Source organism: Notamacropus eugenii, chromosome 3 (genome assembly GCF_028372415.1).
Source record: "Notamacropus eugenii isolate mMacEug1 chromosome 3, mMacEug1.pri_v2, whole genome shotgun sequence".
Classification (NCBI taxonomy): Eukaryota; Metazoa; Chordata; class Mammalia; order Diprotodontia; family Macropodidae; genus Notamacropus; species Notamacropus eugenii.
Genome location: NC_092874.1, coordinates 184,099,773 through 184,116,123, shown reverse-complemented (window position 1 = coordinate 184,116,123; position 16,351 = coordinate 184,099,773). Strand labels below are relative to the sequence as shown.

At 35.2% G+C, this 16,351-nt stretch overlaps 1 protein-coding gene across 6 annotated transcripts in view; it reads right to left on the bottom strand.

Moving 5' to 3' along the window:
- The window catches only part of ABCC9 (ATP binding cassette subfamily C member 9), a 195,277-nt gene that overhangs the window by 51,186 nt on the left and 127,740 nt on the right, over positions 1-16,351 (bottom strand). For all 6 annotated transcript variants that reach the window (XM_072653528.1, XM_072653532.1, XM_072653530.1 and 3 more), the window contains 5 exons: positions 15,430-15,659; positions 13,470-13,618; positions 13,187-13,256; positions 12,242-12,399; positions 6,184-6,276 (listed from right to left, as the gene is read on the bottom strand). In XM_072653528.1, the coding sequence (XP_072509629.1) occupies positions 6,184-6,276; positions 12,242-12,399; positions 13,187-13,256; positions 13,470-13,618; positions 15,430-15,659 (700 nt within the window). The remainder of the gene's footprint in view (positions 1-6,183; positions 6,277-12,241; positions 12,400-13,186; positions 13,257-13,469; positions 13,619-15,429; positions 15,660-16,351) is intronic.

Sequence of the window (16,351 nt, the reverse complement as noted above, 5' to 3'; positions counted from 1 at the left end):
TAATTCTTCCATAACCTGATTTACAAATGAAACTGTTAATGAAAACCTTATTCATTTGAGCATGTGTTCTCTTCTCTTACAAAAAGTCATGCTATGTGGTAATAAATCTTTCCTAAATTACAAAAAAATAGTTTCTTTTCATTTTTCCATTATTTTCCCTTGACGATAGCAACAATAGAAAGGCTGCATAACACAATCACAAATGTTGGTTCAGATGTTGAGGAAATGCCAAATAAAAGTAGTGAGGTTTGTTCAACCTCAGCAGCCATGAATCATCTCGCACAGACTTTGTGTTTAAGGATTATATTGAAATAAATAACCCAGATATCATTCTAAAACCAGAGAGGTGTTTGTATTTGACCATTTCAGAAGTCCAATATTTTTTTTAAATGTAAGACTTTGAGATAAACCACTACTTATATCTGATGATCAAAGAGTAACTCATGAGGTATGCAGCAAATACCAACTCCTTGATGATCCTGTTATATATACATACATACAAACATACCTATATATGTACATACATATGTATGTACACATCCAATCATATACACAGGACAAACTCTTAATTACTTGACTACTGTAGGTGGCCAAAACAGAGAAACCAGGATAATTCAGTAAGTCATCAATATCTGATTTCTACTAATCAAATCATTATACTACACATTTTATTGGTACAACATTATTATTTTACTATATTGTATAGATATAACTTGAATGTTATGCACAATAAGACATGTCCTGTATATTTATACACTGGTGGATGAGGGGGAAAATGAAGAAAATCACATTACCATAAGCTCTCAGAGATGAAAGATCAAGAGAGGCTTTTCTAATGGCCCAGTCTGTGTTTCTACTTTTCTATTTTTTAATGAGAATTCAGAGATCATTCTCATCCATCTCATATCTGAAGAAGAATTACTTTTATTATATGCCAAGAAGTGATCACTCAGTTTTCAGTGTGTAGATCTTCAGGGACAAAGAAAAAACTAGTTCTCAAGGAAGCCCATTCCATTTTTGGATCATTCTAATTATTTCAAATTTTTTAAATTAATAAATATCCATTTTTCTCTCTCCACTACCTCTTCTCCCTCACTAAAAAAAAAAAAAGTCTAACAAATTTGCATAGTGAAACAGAACAAATCCATCATAGTTTAACGGACCACTGCTAATTGTTGTACAGTATTTCCATATATTGAGATGAAATATGCCTTTGTGTAATTTCTACCCATTGCTTCTAGTTCTGTCCTCTGGCTGCAATAGAATAAGTCTAATCTTTTCTTCATATCAAGGTCTTATAAATACATGAAGACAACTATCATGTTCTCTTATTTATGAAGAAGACGGAATGAAGAAGAAAGAGTCTTAAGACAGGTTAATTAGGAGGCCATCAAACCACGAATTTAGAATTGGAAAGGAATTTAAAAGATCATTTCATATAACCCCACTTTCTTCTCTTTTCCAGGCTAGACATATTTAGTTCCCTTAATTATCCCCCTGACAAAGTTTCCAGTACCCTTCTCTTAATATATTTCTTTCTAAAATGTGGCTCCCAGAACACACTTATCTTCATATGGTTTGAGTAGGAAGCTCATCTATTCAGTTGGTGATCATATTTTCAACTTTTTCCATCTCATAACTATTAGACAATAACAAAATGTTAAAAGCAGTGTCTATGTGCCACTAACTCCTCTCTCCAATGGCATAGTTAGCACCACAATTCAGTTGAAGCAAATCCATTAACAACACAATGAACAACTTTTAAAATGGCTCTTTCTAACAGTCTAACCTTCCCTTCCTTACTATTTCTTAAGTTTTTTGGTATTATCTTAGTTGTACTTTTAAACCATTTGTAAATGGATTTGGCAACAACTGAAGCAGCAATGAGTGGGGAGGGATGAAAATGCAGTGAACATTCTTTCTGTGTGTTTCTATTTGGCAAGAAACCTTTTGTTTTCCTAATGGAAACTTTGACACACTCAATCTGCATCTTTTCATCCACATCCAGCTCATCTTTTTGAACATTCCTAGACCTTTATTCTATCAGACAGCAAATAGGAAAGGATACCACAATCTTAGTCTAATTGAACTGTGATACTTTGCTGAGCTACCTGAGGGAGTTCATTGTTTCATTCTAGTTTACGATGAACTTGGAATACGGGGAAGGCTAAAAGTATAATCAGTAAATATTAGTTTCCCAACAGAACTCCAAGACACTAGAAAGTCTGAGTGGTTTAAATGAAAAAAAAAAAATATGGTTGATTCCTAACAATACCAAAACTGAGAGATTTTTGTCCATGGCAAAAGACACGCCCACATTTCCAGCTCTCCATTTTCTAGCTCTCTTTGCATCTTATGTTGGCTAGACTGGGAAAGTTAGTTATGCTCATCTTGTGAAATACAACCTAAAAGATCCCTACTTGTATGAATAAAAAGTAGCACTCCCCTGATGGAAGGCAAGTTACTAGTTAGTTTAACTATTAGATTACTCTTATATTCATAAGATTAGGAGAACCAGGAGCAAAAGACAAATGGTCTTCTCTCTTTCCTATGGCTTTCAAGAATTTTGGATCTGAAAAGAAAGTTTCTACTTGGAAGAACAATAGTAAAACTCTGCTTGGGTGACTAGTACCTATGGAAAAGGTACCTTTTAAAAACCTGAATCTTGACTTATCTATCATCAACTTGGCCAGAGTGACATAGTGGAAAGATAACTGGTTCTGGAGCCAGAAGTCTGAGTTCAAAACCAGGCTCTTGCCAGAAGTGTTAACCTTGACAAACCACCTAATCTTGCAAAGCCTCAGTTTCTTCATCTGTAAGATAAATGTAGCACTTTTACTACTTAAAGCAGAGGATCATTGTGAGGAAAGTAAACCTTAGAACTCCACATAAATGTCAGTAATCATTATTATCTGTTCCTTTCTTTCAAGCTACTCAGAGTCTCTAGAGCTTTGAGGTTTTCTTGGAAAGCTAATACCCACTGATTAGTAACTCTTTGGAAGGATAACTCTCTTTCTGGTAAATGTATTTCTTTCTGTTGAACAAAGGAGTTTTGAACGTAGTGTTGCTCTGTCAATATGGTTATCCTATCAGTGATAAGTGATTAGAATGAAAAAATAATACCTCGAGCTTGTTTCAAATATAAAATTTAAAAACCTGCACACTTTCACAGGGAAAAGTTTCTTGCTACAGAAAGTATTCCATACTACATGAAAGTATACATATTACATCTTTAAGGTAGATGCAAAAATTCTGTGCGTTAAGTGTGATAGTGACTAACTTTATATTTTTGGGTCAATTTTGTCTTCCTCATTCAGTTCCTTTAAGGAAAGTAAACTTACAGGAACAAAGGTTAAAACAGAGATATATGGATGAATTTAAAGCCTTTCCTGATTTTACAGAAACAAACAGCATAGTTTCCAGCATAGAGATGCTTAAAATTCTCTGTGTATTTATCTATGAAATGCAACGAATGTGACTAGCCAGGTAAGAGAGACAATGGCCTTGTCCCATGGTCTTATCTGGGTCTCTATGTCTTTACTCTGTCCACTCATCTATGTGGGAAAGAGAATGGGTTTTTGAGTTAAAAAATACTGAATCATGACCCCCAGAACCGCATGACAATCACTAGACAAGCAACTCATTCATGAATAATGACCAGTGTTCAGCAAATAAAATCAGGAAAAATAGAGAATACACATCATAGGCTAGAATAAGGTCTCCAAAAGAGACCCAAACTCAGTGATCAGAAGTTCAGTACAAATTAAAGAGTAAATCTGAAGGTATTTGCTAGGTGGAAGGATTCTGCCACTTTTCCTGTGCAAGATTTACTAGACAAGAAAAGACAGATTACTCCATAAAGGGAAAAGGCTAAGAAGTATCTTGGTTTATTTGTTTTGGAATTGGTTTTGTCTTATGACTAACAAAGGGAGCTGTTTTTCTTTAATAATAAAAAAAAGGCTGGAAAAAACCCTCTAGATTTATGAACTAAAAGAACATGGCAGAGCCTAGTCTTCTCATGAGGAAAAAATAGCACTACAGCTGAAGACTTAAGCTGAAGCCAGAAACTGGAGGCAGACAGAACTTGCACAGGTGCATATCCAGTGGGGGGTTATTCCTGGATGCATCTGGTTCCCAGTGAGGCAGAAGCTTGCAGAGAAGTGGCTATTTAGCTAAGCAGTATTCAACAGAGCAGGTTCTAAGAAAATAACTTCCAGAGACTCTGGAAGAAACCAGTTGGTAGCTGGTACAACGGGAGAAGTGTAATATCACCAGAAGACATCAGAAGCCCCGGAGCGTTGTAACAGGTATTCTCTACACGTTTGTCTCTCCATGAATCCTGATGTGCCTTTTCTTCCCTCTGATGATGTATGGATTTTTGGAAGAATATGGCTCAGGTTTATGGGAGCAGTTATTTTATTCCTATTTTTCTTACTATTCCATTTCACTAAATGACTTAGATTGGAAGTAATTTTATCTTTTGACTGACTGGTAAAGATAAAGCCATTAGTGGGAGTTTTGGTCTTAGTGGATAGGGACTTACAGAGTACCTTCAACCTAGAATCAGCTCTGGGGAGCTCACCTTGTGAGTCAGGAGATTTCCCCAGTGCTATAAAGACAACACAACAAAATATGAATATCCTAAAATTAATTTAATTCTTAGATTATTCGAAAGATTTTAAATACCTTCACTATTTCTGCTCTTAGTTTTACTGACATTCAAAACAAGAATTTCCACCATGCCATTTCTAATACAAAGACCTTAAAATTCTCCATTTCTGTCAAGCCACAACATAGGATTTTAACTGATCACTAATCCTAAAGAAAGGGTTTAAATGCCCCAAATAACTTATTTTTCATGTTTGCACTTTTCTTATTTAATGAAGCTATTTTAATACACTTCTGATTCATCTGATTTGTAACAATTAGAGCTAGGTGCAGTAGAAAGAGAGACAGACACAGACTCCGAGAACCACAACTTTTTAGAATAATTATATTTTAGTACATCATGATATCATCTCCATTTCTCTCACTATCTTGGTTGCAATTTCTCCCTCCTTCTATTTGGGTTTGTCAGTTTCCCTTTTTGAATTGTGAGTCCCAGAAAGAAAAATAATATTCCAGATGTAATCTGACCAGTGGAAAGAACCACAAGGTTTTCATCTTTTCCTGGATACTAGGTCTCCCTAAAGTCAGTCCCCAAATCCAACTGGCATATTTTGCTGTTGTTGCCATGTAAAGTTGTTCAATATATTAAGATGAGTTCACTAAATGCCCATATGTTTTCCAGTAGCATGGAATAGTGGATAATAATGATAATAACAATGTAATAAAAACTGACATTTATGTAGTCCTTGAAGATTTTCAATGCACATAACCTACAAGATTACAAACTAAAACAAGCAGCCCTATTTAATAAGGTGATAAGATAAATATTAAAGTGTTACAGTTGGGGTCAAGTGCTATCTCAGACAAATACTAACTGTGATTTTGAATAAGTCACGTAAACTCTTAATGTCCCAGACAATTCTGCTTTGTCGGTGCATAATTTCAAAACTGGGAGTTACTTACACCAAAAAAATCACATATCTGTACCTTCCTCCAAATACTGTTCCATAGGAAATTTTGTCTTGCCACATTCTGTACTTCTTCCATTCATTTTCTGAACATAAATATAGACTTTTACTTTTATCTCTATTAAATTTTATCTTATTAAACTCATAATTTTAGATTTCATGAACATTTTGGATACTAACACTGTCATCCAAAGTGTTAGCTATCCTGCCTAACTCTGAGTCACCTGCATACTTGATTATTATTGAATAAATGCCTTCAATTAAATCACTGATAAAAAGTATAATCTCTTCTTGGACAGTTCTTCCCTCTTTCCTTCCTAGTCCTTCAAAATTGCATAAAGTGAATAACTACTGACATTCTATGGTGGTACTTTAGCATACTTTTTGTTTGGCAAAGGTTACAGCTGGAGCACCTCTGGTTCTTCCAAGAATGTCATCTGAGAATCAGCAAACCCACCATTTGTCATGACCTCTGCATATTGTGTTTTACATGCCTTTGTATCCTCTATACTACCTGAAGCATATACTGTGTACTCCATAACTATCTGTTTATTACTTGAATTTCAAAAGATTTTCCATTTGGGATTTCAAAAATATATTTACAAACCGAAAAGCTCTAATGGTGGTGAGGCCCTCAGCAGTTTCTGAAAAGTGGCAAAGCAGAGGCAGCTGAGTGCTATCATCAAGCTCCTGGAGATCCCTAAGAAAGAGAGAAAATACAAAAATAAAGACAAGAAAAAATTAGGATATCAAAGACTTAAGTGTCCATTCTATAATAAAATCATCCATATGCTCAACTACATCAGATATGAGACCGGGCATGAAGTAACTTGAGAGACTGAGAGCTGGAAGAGAACATAGAGACCATTTAGTACAATTCCTTCCATTTGGAAAGGAAGAAATTAAGACTGAGAGAGGTGAAATGACAAAAGCTAGACAGGTAGTAAGCAGCAAAGCCAAAATTCAAATCTAGGTCCTCTGACTCAACATCCAGTGTTCTTTCCTTTCTAGTATGTACTTTAAGTTAATGTCAAAGGAAGGAATCTTACTAGAGTTTCATAAAAGTACACATTCACATGATTCCTTTTTTTTTTATAGTGAAAAGATATAGCTGTAGAACAGATAATTAAATAAATACCTTGTGTTTCAAAAACCATATCCTGACTTTTTCCATTTTCTGATTCTTTTATGAGTATCTTGTGTAACAGTATTTTTAGGCATATTGTTGGGTATGTTAGACAGCAACTAAGGGATGAATTCAATAACAGTATTTTTGGTGTTGAACTTGGGACATTCTTGACAACCAGTCTAACATGCCAAATAAGTACAAAACCCTGACTTGCCCAATAAAAAAAAATCATATTCCCTAGAGAAGATACATATAGGTACAGATCTGGCATGACCAAGAAGTGAGAACCTTTCCTACTTGCATAACATACATGGGATTTAATCTCATCAAGTGCCTGTTTGTAAACCTACACAGATGCCATAAGGAAATAGTGGTTCTGTCAGCTGTGGGGCAAAGCATGAGATTAGAATAAACAGGGCAACATACATAAAATTCATTTTTGTGAAACCGAAAGTTAAAAGGCCAGCTTGATCTTATATTTAGAACATGTATATCTGTAGAGCTATACAGTCATTTCATACTGCATATCACATGATCTTTGATTTTAGGTATTCAAAAAATGTGTGGGATTTCCTGGCAATTTCACTTACCAGGATGCTTCTGAATAGAGCGCCTTAGGCATTCGGAGCTATTCTAGCAAAGTCTAGGCAAACAGAGGTTTTGGTTTTTGGTGGGGTTTTTTTTTTGCCATTTCTTTAAAATGAATACTTTGACTTTCCAAGGTCTCTTTGTTCTAATCTCCACTCAATTTAGTCCTGCAATAAATGTTTAATGTCTTATTACATTCCTATTATGTGCCAGGCACTGTATAAAATGCTTTACAAACATCTCATTTGATTTTCACAGCAACCCTGTGAGGTACATGCTTTTAATATCTGTATTTTATGGCTGAAGAATCTGGGGCAGTCGGAGGTTAGGACGGAGGTTGAATTTGAACTCAAGGGCCAGCATTCCATCCAATGTACAATTTATTGTACATTGTACAATATTATTATACAATGTACAAACAATGAGCTGCCTCCTAGGTTAGGCTAACTTCATTAACTATGAGTGCCAATATTGTAGGTAAGACAAGCTTGGTGGTATCACTGGGCACTACTAGCAAACCTAATGCATAGTTATAGGAGATAGAAACAGGAAAAACAGAAACAACAGATGAATAAACGAAAAAATAAGAGAGGAAGAAAAAATGGAAAATTAGGTAGAGAGTAAAGAGTAATGAAGGCCCACAAATGTCATCTACTGAGGTTGCCTCTCTTTGAAAATCTACTGCCTTTTCATTTTCTTAATCCTGCTGCCTTGATTCATGAACATTCTTTTTTTTTTTTAAACTTTGAACTCGCTAAGAAAGTCATAGTTACTTTCAAATAATACACTTCTCAAACCATTCTAAGGCTGGGAAGAGACTATGGAATAGAACTGAAGTAAAAAGACATTCATCTGACATTCATTATCTTCATTTGGTCCCAGAATGATCCCCCAAAACATCTAATAATTGGTTATGTTCCTAGAGTTCACTCTAGTAAGAAGGAACCCTTTAAGTTTGATGTGGCCCCTTGTCAATGGTATAAGAGGGACACTAAAGAGACAGCACACACAAACATATACTTGCTTTAGAGAAGCCTCTTCAGTTACCTACTGCTTGTATGGTTCAATTGTAATTTCTATGTAGATGAATCTCAGATCTATATTTCTAATCATGCATTATCAGTTGCTGACCTGGCATTCGCAGTTGGATACCCCTTAAGGATCTCAAACTTAATACGTTTAAAATAGAACTCGTTATCTTTCCTTCCTTCTTTCTAACTTCCCTATTTCACCCTTCTTCCTCCTACCACATATTATGAGTTCCCCAGTTTTACTGCTTTACTTCTTCAACAGCACTAGCATCCGCCCCCTTCCAACACTGTAAAAACCCTTATCAGTTCAAACAGGGACTATTGCAATAGTTTCATATCTCTAGTTTTCTTATCAACAAGTTATCTTCCACATAGCTTCCTAATTAATAATCCTAAATCTCAGACCTGATTATGTCACTTCTCTGATCAATAAGCTTTAGTGGTCTCCTATCACTTCTAGTATAGAATAAAAACTTTTCATTCTGGCATGTAAAGTCCTTTAAAATCTGGTTCCAGCCTACTTTCCCGACATTGTATATTACTTCTCGTCATGCACTCTAGCTATTAGCTAAACTGGCAAGCTTTTTGTTCCCTGCAATCCTTCATCTCCAGCTCCCTTGCACACGTGGTCCCCCATGCCTGGAAGGCATTCCTCCCTCAGTATATCTTCTGAATCCTTAGCTTCAGCTAAGCTCAGCTCCAGCACCACTTCATGCACAGGGCCTATTCAGATCCTATCAACTGTTATTTCTACCTTTCTCTCATGCCCAGAAATTACTTTGTATTTAATTATCTACATTTTGTATATCCTTGTGTTCATTTTTTTCCCCCTGATAATATATAAGCTTCTAGAAGGTGGAACATATTTCATTTCGGGCACCTAGCAGGCAGTAGTAGGTGATCTCTGGCATATAGTAGGTGCTTATCAGAACCAGGCACATCAAAGAATTTTTAATATATTTTATAAATGTACCATAATTTATCTCATCTGTGTAAGTGTTCTTTAAATATAAATAATTACAAGCAGATATTACAATTTTATCTTGAAATACAAATTTTCATCATATTAGCTCTAGTATGTGGAAACGCACAGTATCAAACGGCAGCTTTGTCCTGTGAGGTATTCTTAAATCCAGGTCTAAATGAATTCATGCCTTCTGTCCTGTTTACTCACTTCCAAAGACAGTAGTTTCATTCTTTGTAATTGTAAACATACAATCACAATTTAAACCAGCTAAGTTCCAGCAATACCTCATTACCTCCGTCTCTCTACAAATGACAGAGCTTCACCTCAAACTGACTAAAGTCCGGGCTGGTGCAATAAATTATGTGATACCTGTATGATGAGACTGATACCTGAATATTAGTATTGTCTTGAATACAATGAGAAGGTAAAAAAATGGCTCCTGGAAAATTTTTGATTGTGGAGAATGATAATGATGACAGTGATGATGATGACGATGATTGACATTTATATGTGACCCAAAGCACTTCACCTAGGCTATCTCAATTATCTTTTCTCCCCCAGCAATAAGCAAAGCAACAATACCAGAAGAAGCAGAAACAGTGAGATGAGTCAATATGCTCTTTTCTGCATGAACTTTCTGAGAGAGAACAATATGTTGGGCCCAGGAATAGATTAACATGGGAGAACTTGATCTGAACTAGAGACTCAGTTGAAGCACTCCTAATTACAAACATCATAGGACTTCTTTGTTGGGTCATGATTTTCCTAACACTGAAGATTTTCAGGTATAGAGTTGGTGGCTAACTGTCAGGGGCACTGACAAAGGGTTAGGTGACAAAGGCTTCACTGGATTCAGATTGGAACTAGATGACTTCTGATAGACTTCCTAGGTCTAAAAGTCCATGGTGCTCTCTGAGACAGAAAGAACAAACAATGTTAAACATGAGATAAATTGAGACTATGAAGAAGCTCACAGAAATAGCATGTCTAGGTTACATCAAAACACTTGACAAGTTTCAACAGAAGTTAGAATCAAAATTGTTTCAAGTGATCCTAGGCTGATATCAATCTCAAGGGAGGGATCTACTAGAAAGCTACAGGGATAAGTCTTGATCTTGTGCTATTCAACATTTTTTATTAATCAACTAGAAATTTGTGGATGCACAAAGCTGGGAAGAATAATAAGCATATTGGATAATAGAGTCAGAATTCCAAAAATCTTAATTATCCAGAATGATGAACCAAGTTTAATTATATGAAAATTGGGAAGTAGAGTGAAATGTAAGAGCTTAATTTGGAGTGAAAAGATGTGGACTGAATTTCAGAGCTGTCGTTTCCTGTTGAGTAAGTCTCAGATTTTATGGGACTCGATTCTCCTATCTAATATGAAGAGGTTGGACAATATACAATAATACACAAGACTTCTATGACTCTATTCCAATACCAGAGTTTACCCTTCCAATGACAGCAATTAAAGTCTTTTGGTGAAAATGAAGTCTTATACTGTACAGAAGAAAGTGTACAAACCAAACTTGACTTCGATTATTGACCAATTTTAATATGGATTACTTAAATAATAATGAACCTCTGTAAGAAGGAAACAGCAATTACAAAGAACTAGAATGTCTTCCTCAAGGGCAGGTCATGCCAGACTAATTTTATTTCCAATTTTTGGTTTTTCTGAAAGGGCTACTCAATTTACAACCACCAAAATGCTATATATGGTTCACTGTATTTTAGCAAAACATTTGATACCATCTCTCACTCTGTTTCTGTGTGTGGGAGGGAAATGGAGAGTTGTGTTCAGTTGCGTCCAACTCTTCAAGACCCTATTTGGGATTTTCCTGGCAAAGATACTGGAGAGGTTTGTCATTTCCTTCTCCAGCTCATTTTACAGATAAGGAAGCTGAGGCAAACAGAGTTAAATGACATGCCCAGGGTCACACATCTAGTAAGTGTCTGAAGCTAGAGTTGAGCTCAGGAAGATGAGTCTTTCTAACTCCAGGGCTGGCATTCTTTCCACCATGTCACCCAGCTGCCCCACCTCTTCACTGGAGATCTTCAAATAAAGGTTGCATGACCATTCTTTCCGAGGATGACATAAATGTTAGACTAGATGACCTTTGAAGTCTCTTCTAATGCTGAAGATTCTTTGTTTCTTTCTAATGCAGAGTAGAATTCTGAGAGTAAAAAGACTTCACCTGAGATTCTAAAAGTTTACCTCATTCTGTAATATGACAGTTTACAGACTGATGAATAATTAACACAAGATTTTATTTTCACATGATCCAAATAAAAAGATTCTAATTATTTAGAATTATAGGCCTCTGATGATTCTAATGCTCTTTTATTTATTTGACATTTATAACTGTAGTAAAATAAATTTTCCACAGGGAATCTATCCAATATGCATGGGGCATCCTTACTTTCTTTTAACTTCATGACAATACCAAGGAAGCAGTTGGGCAAATTTTACTAAATAGTGATATATATACATTGTATTGCTCTACCTCAGATTATACCCAGAACTATAGTACATTTTATCATTCCTGAATTCCAGGCATGGCAACATCCAGAAAAGAAACCAGACGGCTAAAACCAATGGATGAACAAAAGGAACTGATGAGAATTATAAAATCCAGTGTATTTGTCCATGCAATCCCTGAACCATAAGCAAGTATTTATTTCGGAGCTACTGTGTGCCCTGCACTGTTAATGTCTATAACCTATTAAACAACTGATATTGGTTATGAAGTGAAAACTGTTGTTAAATTAACACGTTAATAATTTAAACATTTATTACATGTTAAAGGTTACATACTTATCTAGAAGAAATATCTATTATAAGCTTTTATCATCTTTTTTGAAAAAAAATAGACTTTGGTAGATGCAAGAAATAGTTCTGTTGTTTTTTTTTTAACAACACTGAAACCTTGTTCTATTTACTTACTTAGAGGCCACGCGGAAGTATTTCTGAATGAAGTAAAATGCAATTCCAAGAGGTACAAGAGCAACCAGGAATACAGGGGTGGCATATGAGATCATCCCAATGGCAGATAGGCAGAGTAAAGTTGAGCGGGTCAGAGACTCCAGAGTAGGAGGGATGTGCTATTCAGAAAGCAATTTGAAGAAAAAAAAAGTCTTAGGTCAAATTAAACACATTATAATTTTTATAGACAGTAGACTATGTTCAGTATCATTGGGATAATAATTAAATAGTGGTTATAAAACATCTGAGCATATGTCTAACCGACTGGATGCCAGTCCTTCAGCTTGAGTCCAGCGTATTTTAGAATCTCTCCTTATCCCCTCTCCGAACTATGGTGATAGTATTGGCAAGACTGGGGAGCTATCCTATTTTATTCTAGAGTTTTCCTCTCAGTCTAGGCTAGACTCAAGACCCCACTCTGGAAAGTCATCTGAACTAAACATAATATTTCTGGTATTCCATTTCTTCTAGTACATTGGAATGTCAGGATCATCTTTGGATTTCCCTTGTCAGAGAACTAACCTAGACTCAATGAGAACTTCAGGAGAGATCAGTGGCCTCTTTTGTTCACGATCCACATGCTTAGGACACATTCGTATCTTTCTAATGTCCACAGCCTTTAAGAATGCATTAATTGACTTGTTCTAATAGCATTTAAGTATGTGTTATACACAAGATTTTGTACTAGGTGTGGACCTACAGTGATCTAGCTTCTAATCTTAAAGAGGTTTTATTCTGTTGATTTTAAGGGGAGGGATAAAACACATGCACAAATAAGAAAATCTAAGGAAGAAAAATAACACAGAACCACCTTCCTTCCTAGATGAAGTATCAGAGTATAAATTTAGTGAAGGATTAAACATCAATATCTTACTTAAAAGAAGACACAAGGATTTATATGTTTACCTGGTCAATGATATTTGTGTCAGCTGAAAAACGATTTAGGATTAGCCCCAAGGGTGTTGTATCAAAAAACCTATGGAATAAGCACATTAAAAATTACATATTTAAAGAGAAAGGACCTAGGTTATTTTTTCTTTCTTTGCATAGTGATCAGACTTCTGTAATGCTATCTGGTATTAATCCCAAAGAACCACACAAAGCCTTTTCTACTACGCTACAAAAATATATACAGTGAAGGGGTTTTGTTTTGTTTGCTTTTGTTTTGGTGAAATGACTGTTTCTGTACCTGATTGGTCCAAGAATGATCTTATTGAGGAGATTGTGGTGAAGATTTTTGGCAGCCGTGAGACCCATCCATTCTACAGTGAGAGATGTAACAAGGCAAAGGAAAATACCTGTTCCACAAAGGATAGTAAATCCAGCCACATAATAAGACTAGAGAAAAAATAACCAAAAAGCAGACATTCATTATCAGAAACAAAATAAGTTTCCTTATTACTCCTCAGTAAAAACTGCAAGTTCAAAACACATATGTCTAAATTTCAGTGACTTGGTGAGTTAATAAAAACACTTCCAAAGTATGCACAATGTGCTTTCCCTCATCATTTATTCGATCACAGTTTTGGCTTCTACCTTGCCCTTCCTGGGTGATTAAGGGACCTGAGAATTTTCCTCAAACACCAAAACAGTTCTTCCCAGAGATTATTCCATTCTAAATAACTACTATATGAAATAATTTCACCGTATTTTTCTATATTGGCACATTATATAACAAAGGGCGTACCACATAGAGTAGATGCTTAATAAAAGCCTGGTGAATGATCTATTCAACCTAATAAATGACTGACTTAATCGAAGTAGGAAAGTTCAAATAACATAGCAGCAGAGTTTGGAACCAGAGCACTGGAGTTCAGAACCTGGCACTACTATGACCTTGGACAAGTAATTTCACCTCACCAAACCTCTGTTGCCTTATCTAAAACATGAGAAGATGGGATTAGATAATCTCTCTCCATTCTTAAGATGACTTTTTGCTAAAAACAGCCTCCTAATAGAAAAAGTTCTAGATTCCACGTGATTGAAGTGGTACTTTGCTATTTGCAGTATTTTGCTATCTTCCATGCACTTTTTAGAGAAGGTCTGATTTAGCTGCTCTAATGTCATAAAACAGCTAATAATAATAGTTCTTGGTCTAACTGAGCCTATAATGCTATAATCCATAATAAATTCAGTTTTGAATACTACTGTGATCTATTATTTTAGCCACTTAGTCCGAGAAAGTGAAAATCATCCCCCAGTTCCCACTCATTTCTTTTTATCTCCATGCTGCAGTCTATAAGTCAAAACCTAAACTGTCTAACAGGATTTTTCTGAAAAATCATAATTCTCTCTTCTTCCTGTTGGCCATATTTAGTGTCATCAGATTTAGAGCTGAAAGGGATTTTAGAGATTCAAGGATATTTATAAATTTATCAAGAGTACTATTGTTGAATAAGCTGAGATCCCAACGCTTTGTATATTTGTTCAATTAGCAAACTATTTTTTGACAAAGGATCTGTGATTTCTTTAGCAGAGAGATCTTCCAGCACCAAGTCAGATTAAATCCTTCTAACAAACTAGAGGATCAAGTCCCAGGGTGTTGTGAGGTCACACAGAAGTTATGTTCCTTGTCCAAGATCATGAAGCTATCATGTCAGAGGCAAGATATGAGGTCAGGTTTTACCTACTCTATAACCATTAAACCACACTGACTCCATAGTAAAGAATAATTGGCCAGAATAGTAAGGCATGGATTTAAATTTAAGGAGATTCTAATGTTCCATTATTTCAACTGGTATTGGCTGTCATCAAGGCGTTAGCTACCAAGATTTTATATTCAGGCCTATTTCCAAAGAATATATATAAAAGGGACAAGAGAAACTTGCTCATAGAGATTATCAAATGTAATACTAAATACAGGCCAGTTGTTAGTAGGGCAAAGCAATAGATGAATTCAGAAAGGAAGAATGTGATCTCACCTCCTACATCATCAATTAATCAATATTATTAAGTGCTTATTATAGGCAAGGCACTGTGCTAAGTGCTACCTCATCATTACAGTATGGGCTCTATCATGTGAAGCTTTAGATTATACTATAAGAAATCTTGGTGTGAAGATTGATCTCAATATGTGATTATAGCCAGGTAGTAGGATATTGATGATTTTTCCACATTTTGTTTATTGATTTTTAAAAAATCCTCTCTACCTGATAATCATTCATACTATCCTTTCCATTAAGGTCAGATGTCCATGTAGCTAGCCAGTAGTCTATAGCTACGATAACCGAGTGCTTCAGGAGCTTGGAAAAAACCATCAAAAAAAGGAAGAAGAATCCTCCAGAAGTGAGATATCTCCAGCAAGTCTTCCATGGCATTTTAGTCCTGAGCCTCAATACTGTGGACATGTTATCATCTTCATCTTCCTCCTCTTCTTCCTCTGCATGCCAAAAATTTAATAAAGCTTCATGTTCATAAGAAGTATATACAATTTTAATTTCACCTTAATTTATTTTAAAACTCATATATAAAATTTATTTAAAACTAGAAGCAACAGCTTAAATTACCTTAAAGTGGTTATTCTGGGCAGGGAACCATGTCTTACATTGATGATAATCCTCCAAAGCACCTTACCATGGGTTTTTAAAAAAGGCTACCAACCCCTAAGGTTTGTTTTTTAATCATCCTTTCCCATGTTTATCAATATCATAGACATGTTGCATCTAACAGTAGTGATTACCAGAAGGCCGAACAAGTACTATATCAGAACTCTGGTCTATATTTTTTAAAAGTTCTATTGGTCAATAGTTTTTATTCTGGTCTAACTCTTTAATTTGATGCATAATGTAGATATAAATTAATTTTATATAAAAATATTCATGTCTAATATGCATATATATATAGATTTCTGTATAAGCAAATCTATATATATAGTGTATTTTGTTTCTTTTTTGAGAAATTGAGGATCTATAGATCTGTATGTGCATATTTATGCTAAATGAATAGTACTTGCTAATAATCTACAACTCCATAGGTAGAGAATATTGAATATATAGTAGATATAACTACCTGAGAACTCAAAATTAATGATTTGACTTTGAAACCAATCCATAGCTTTCTAAATCATATAAA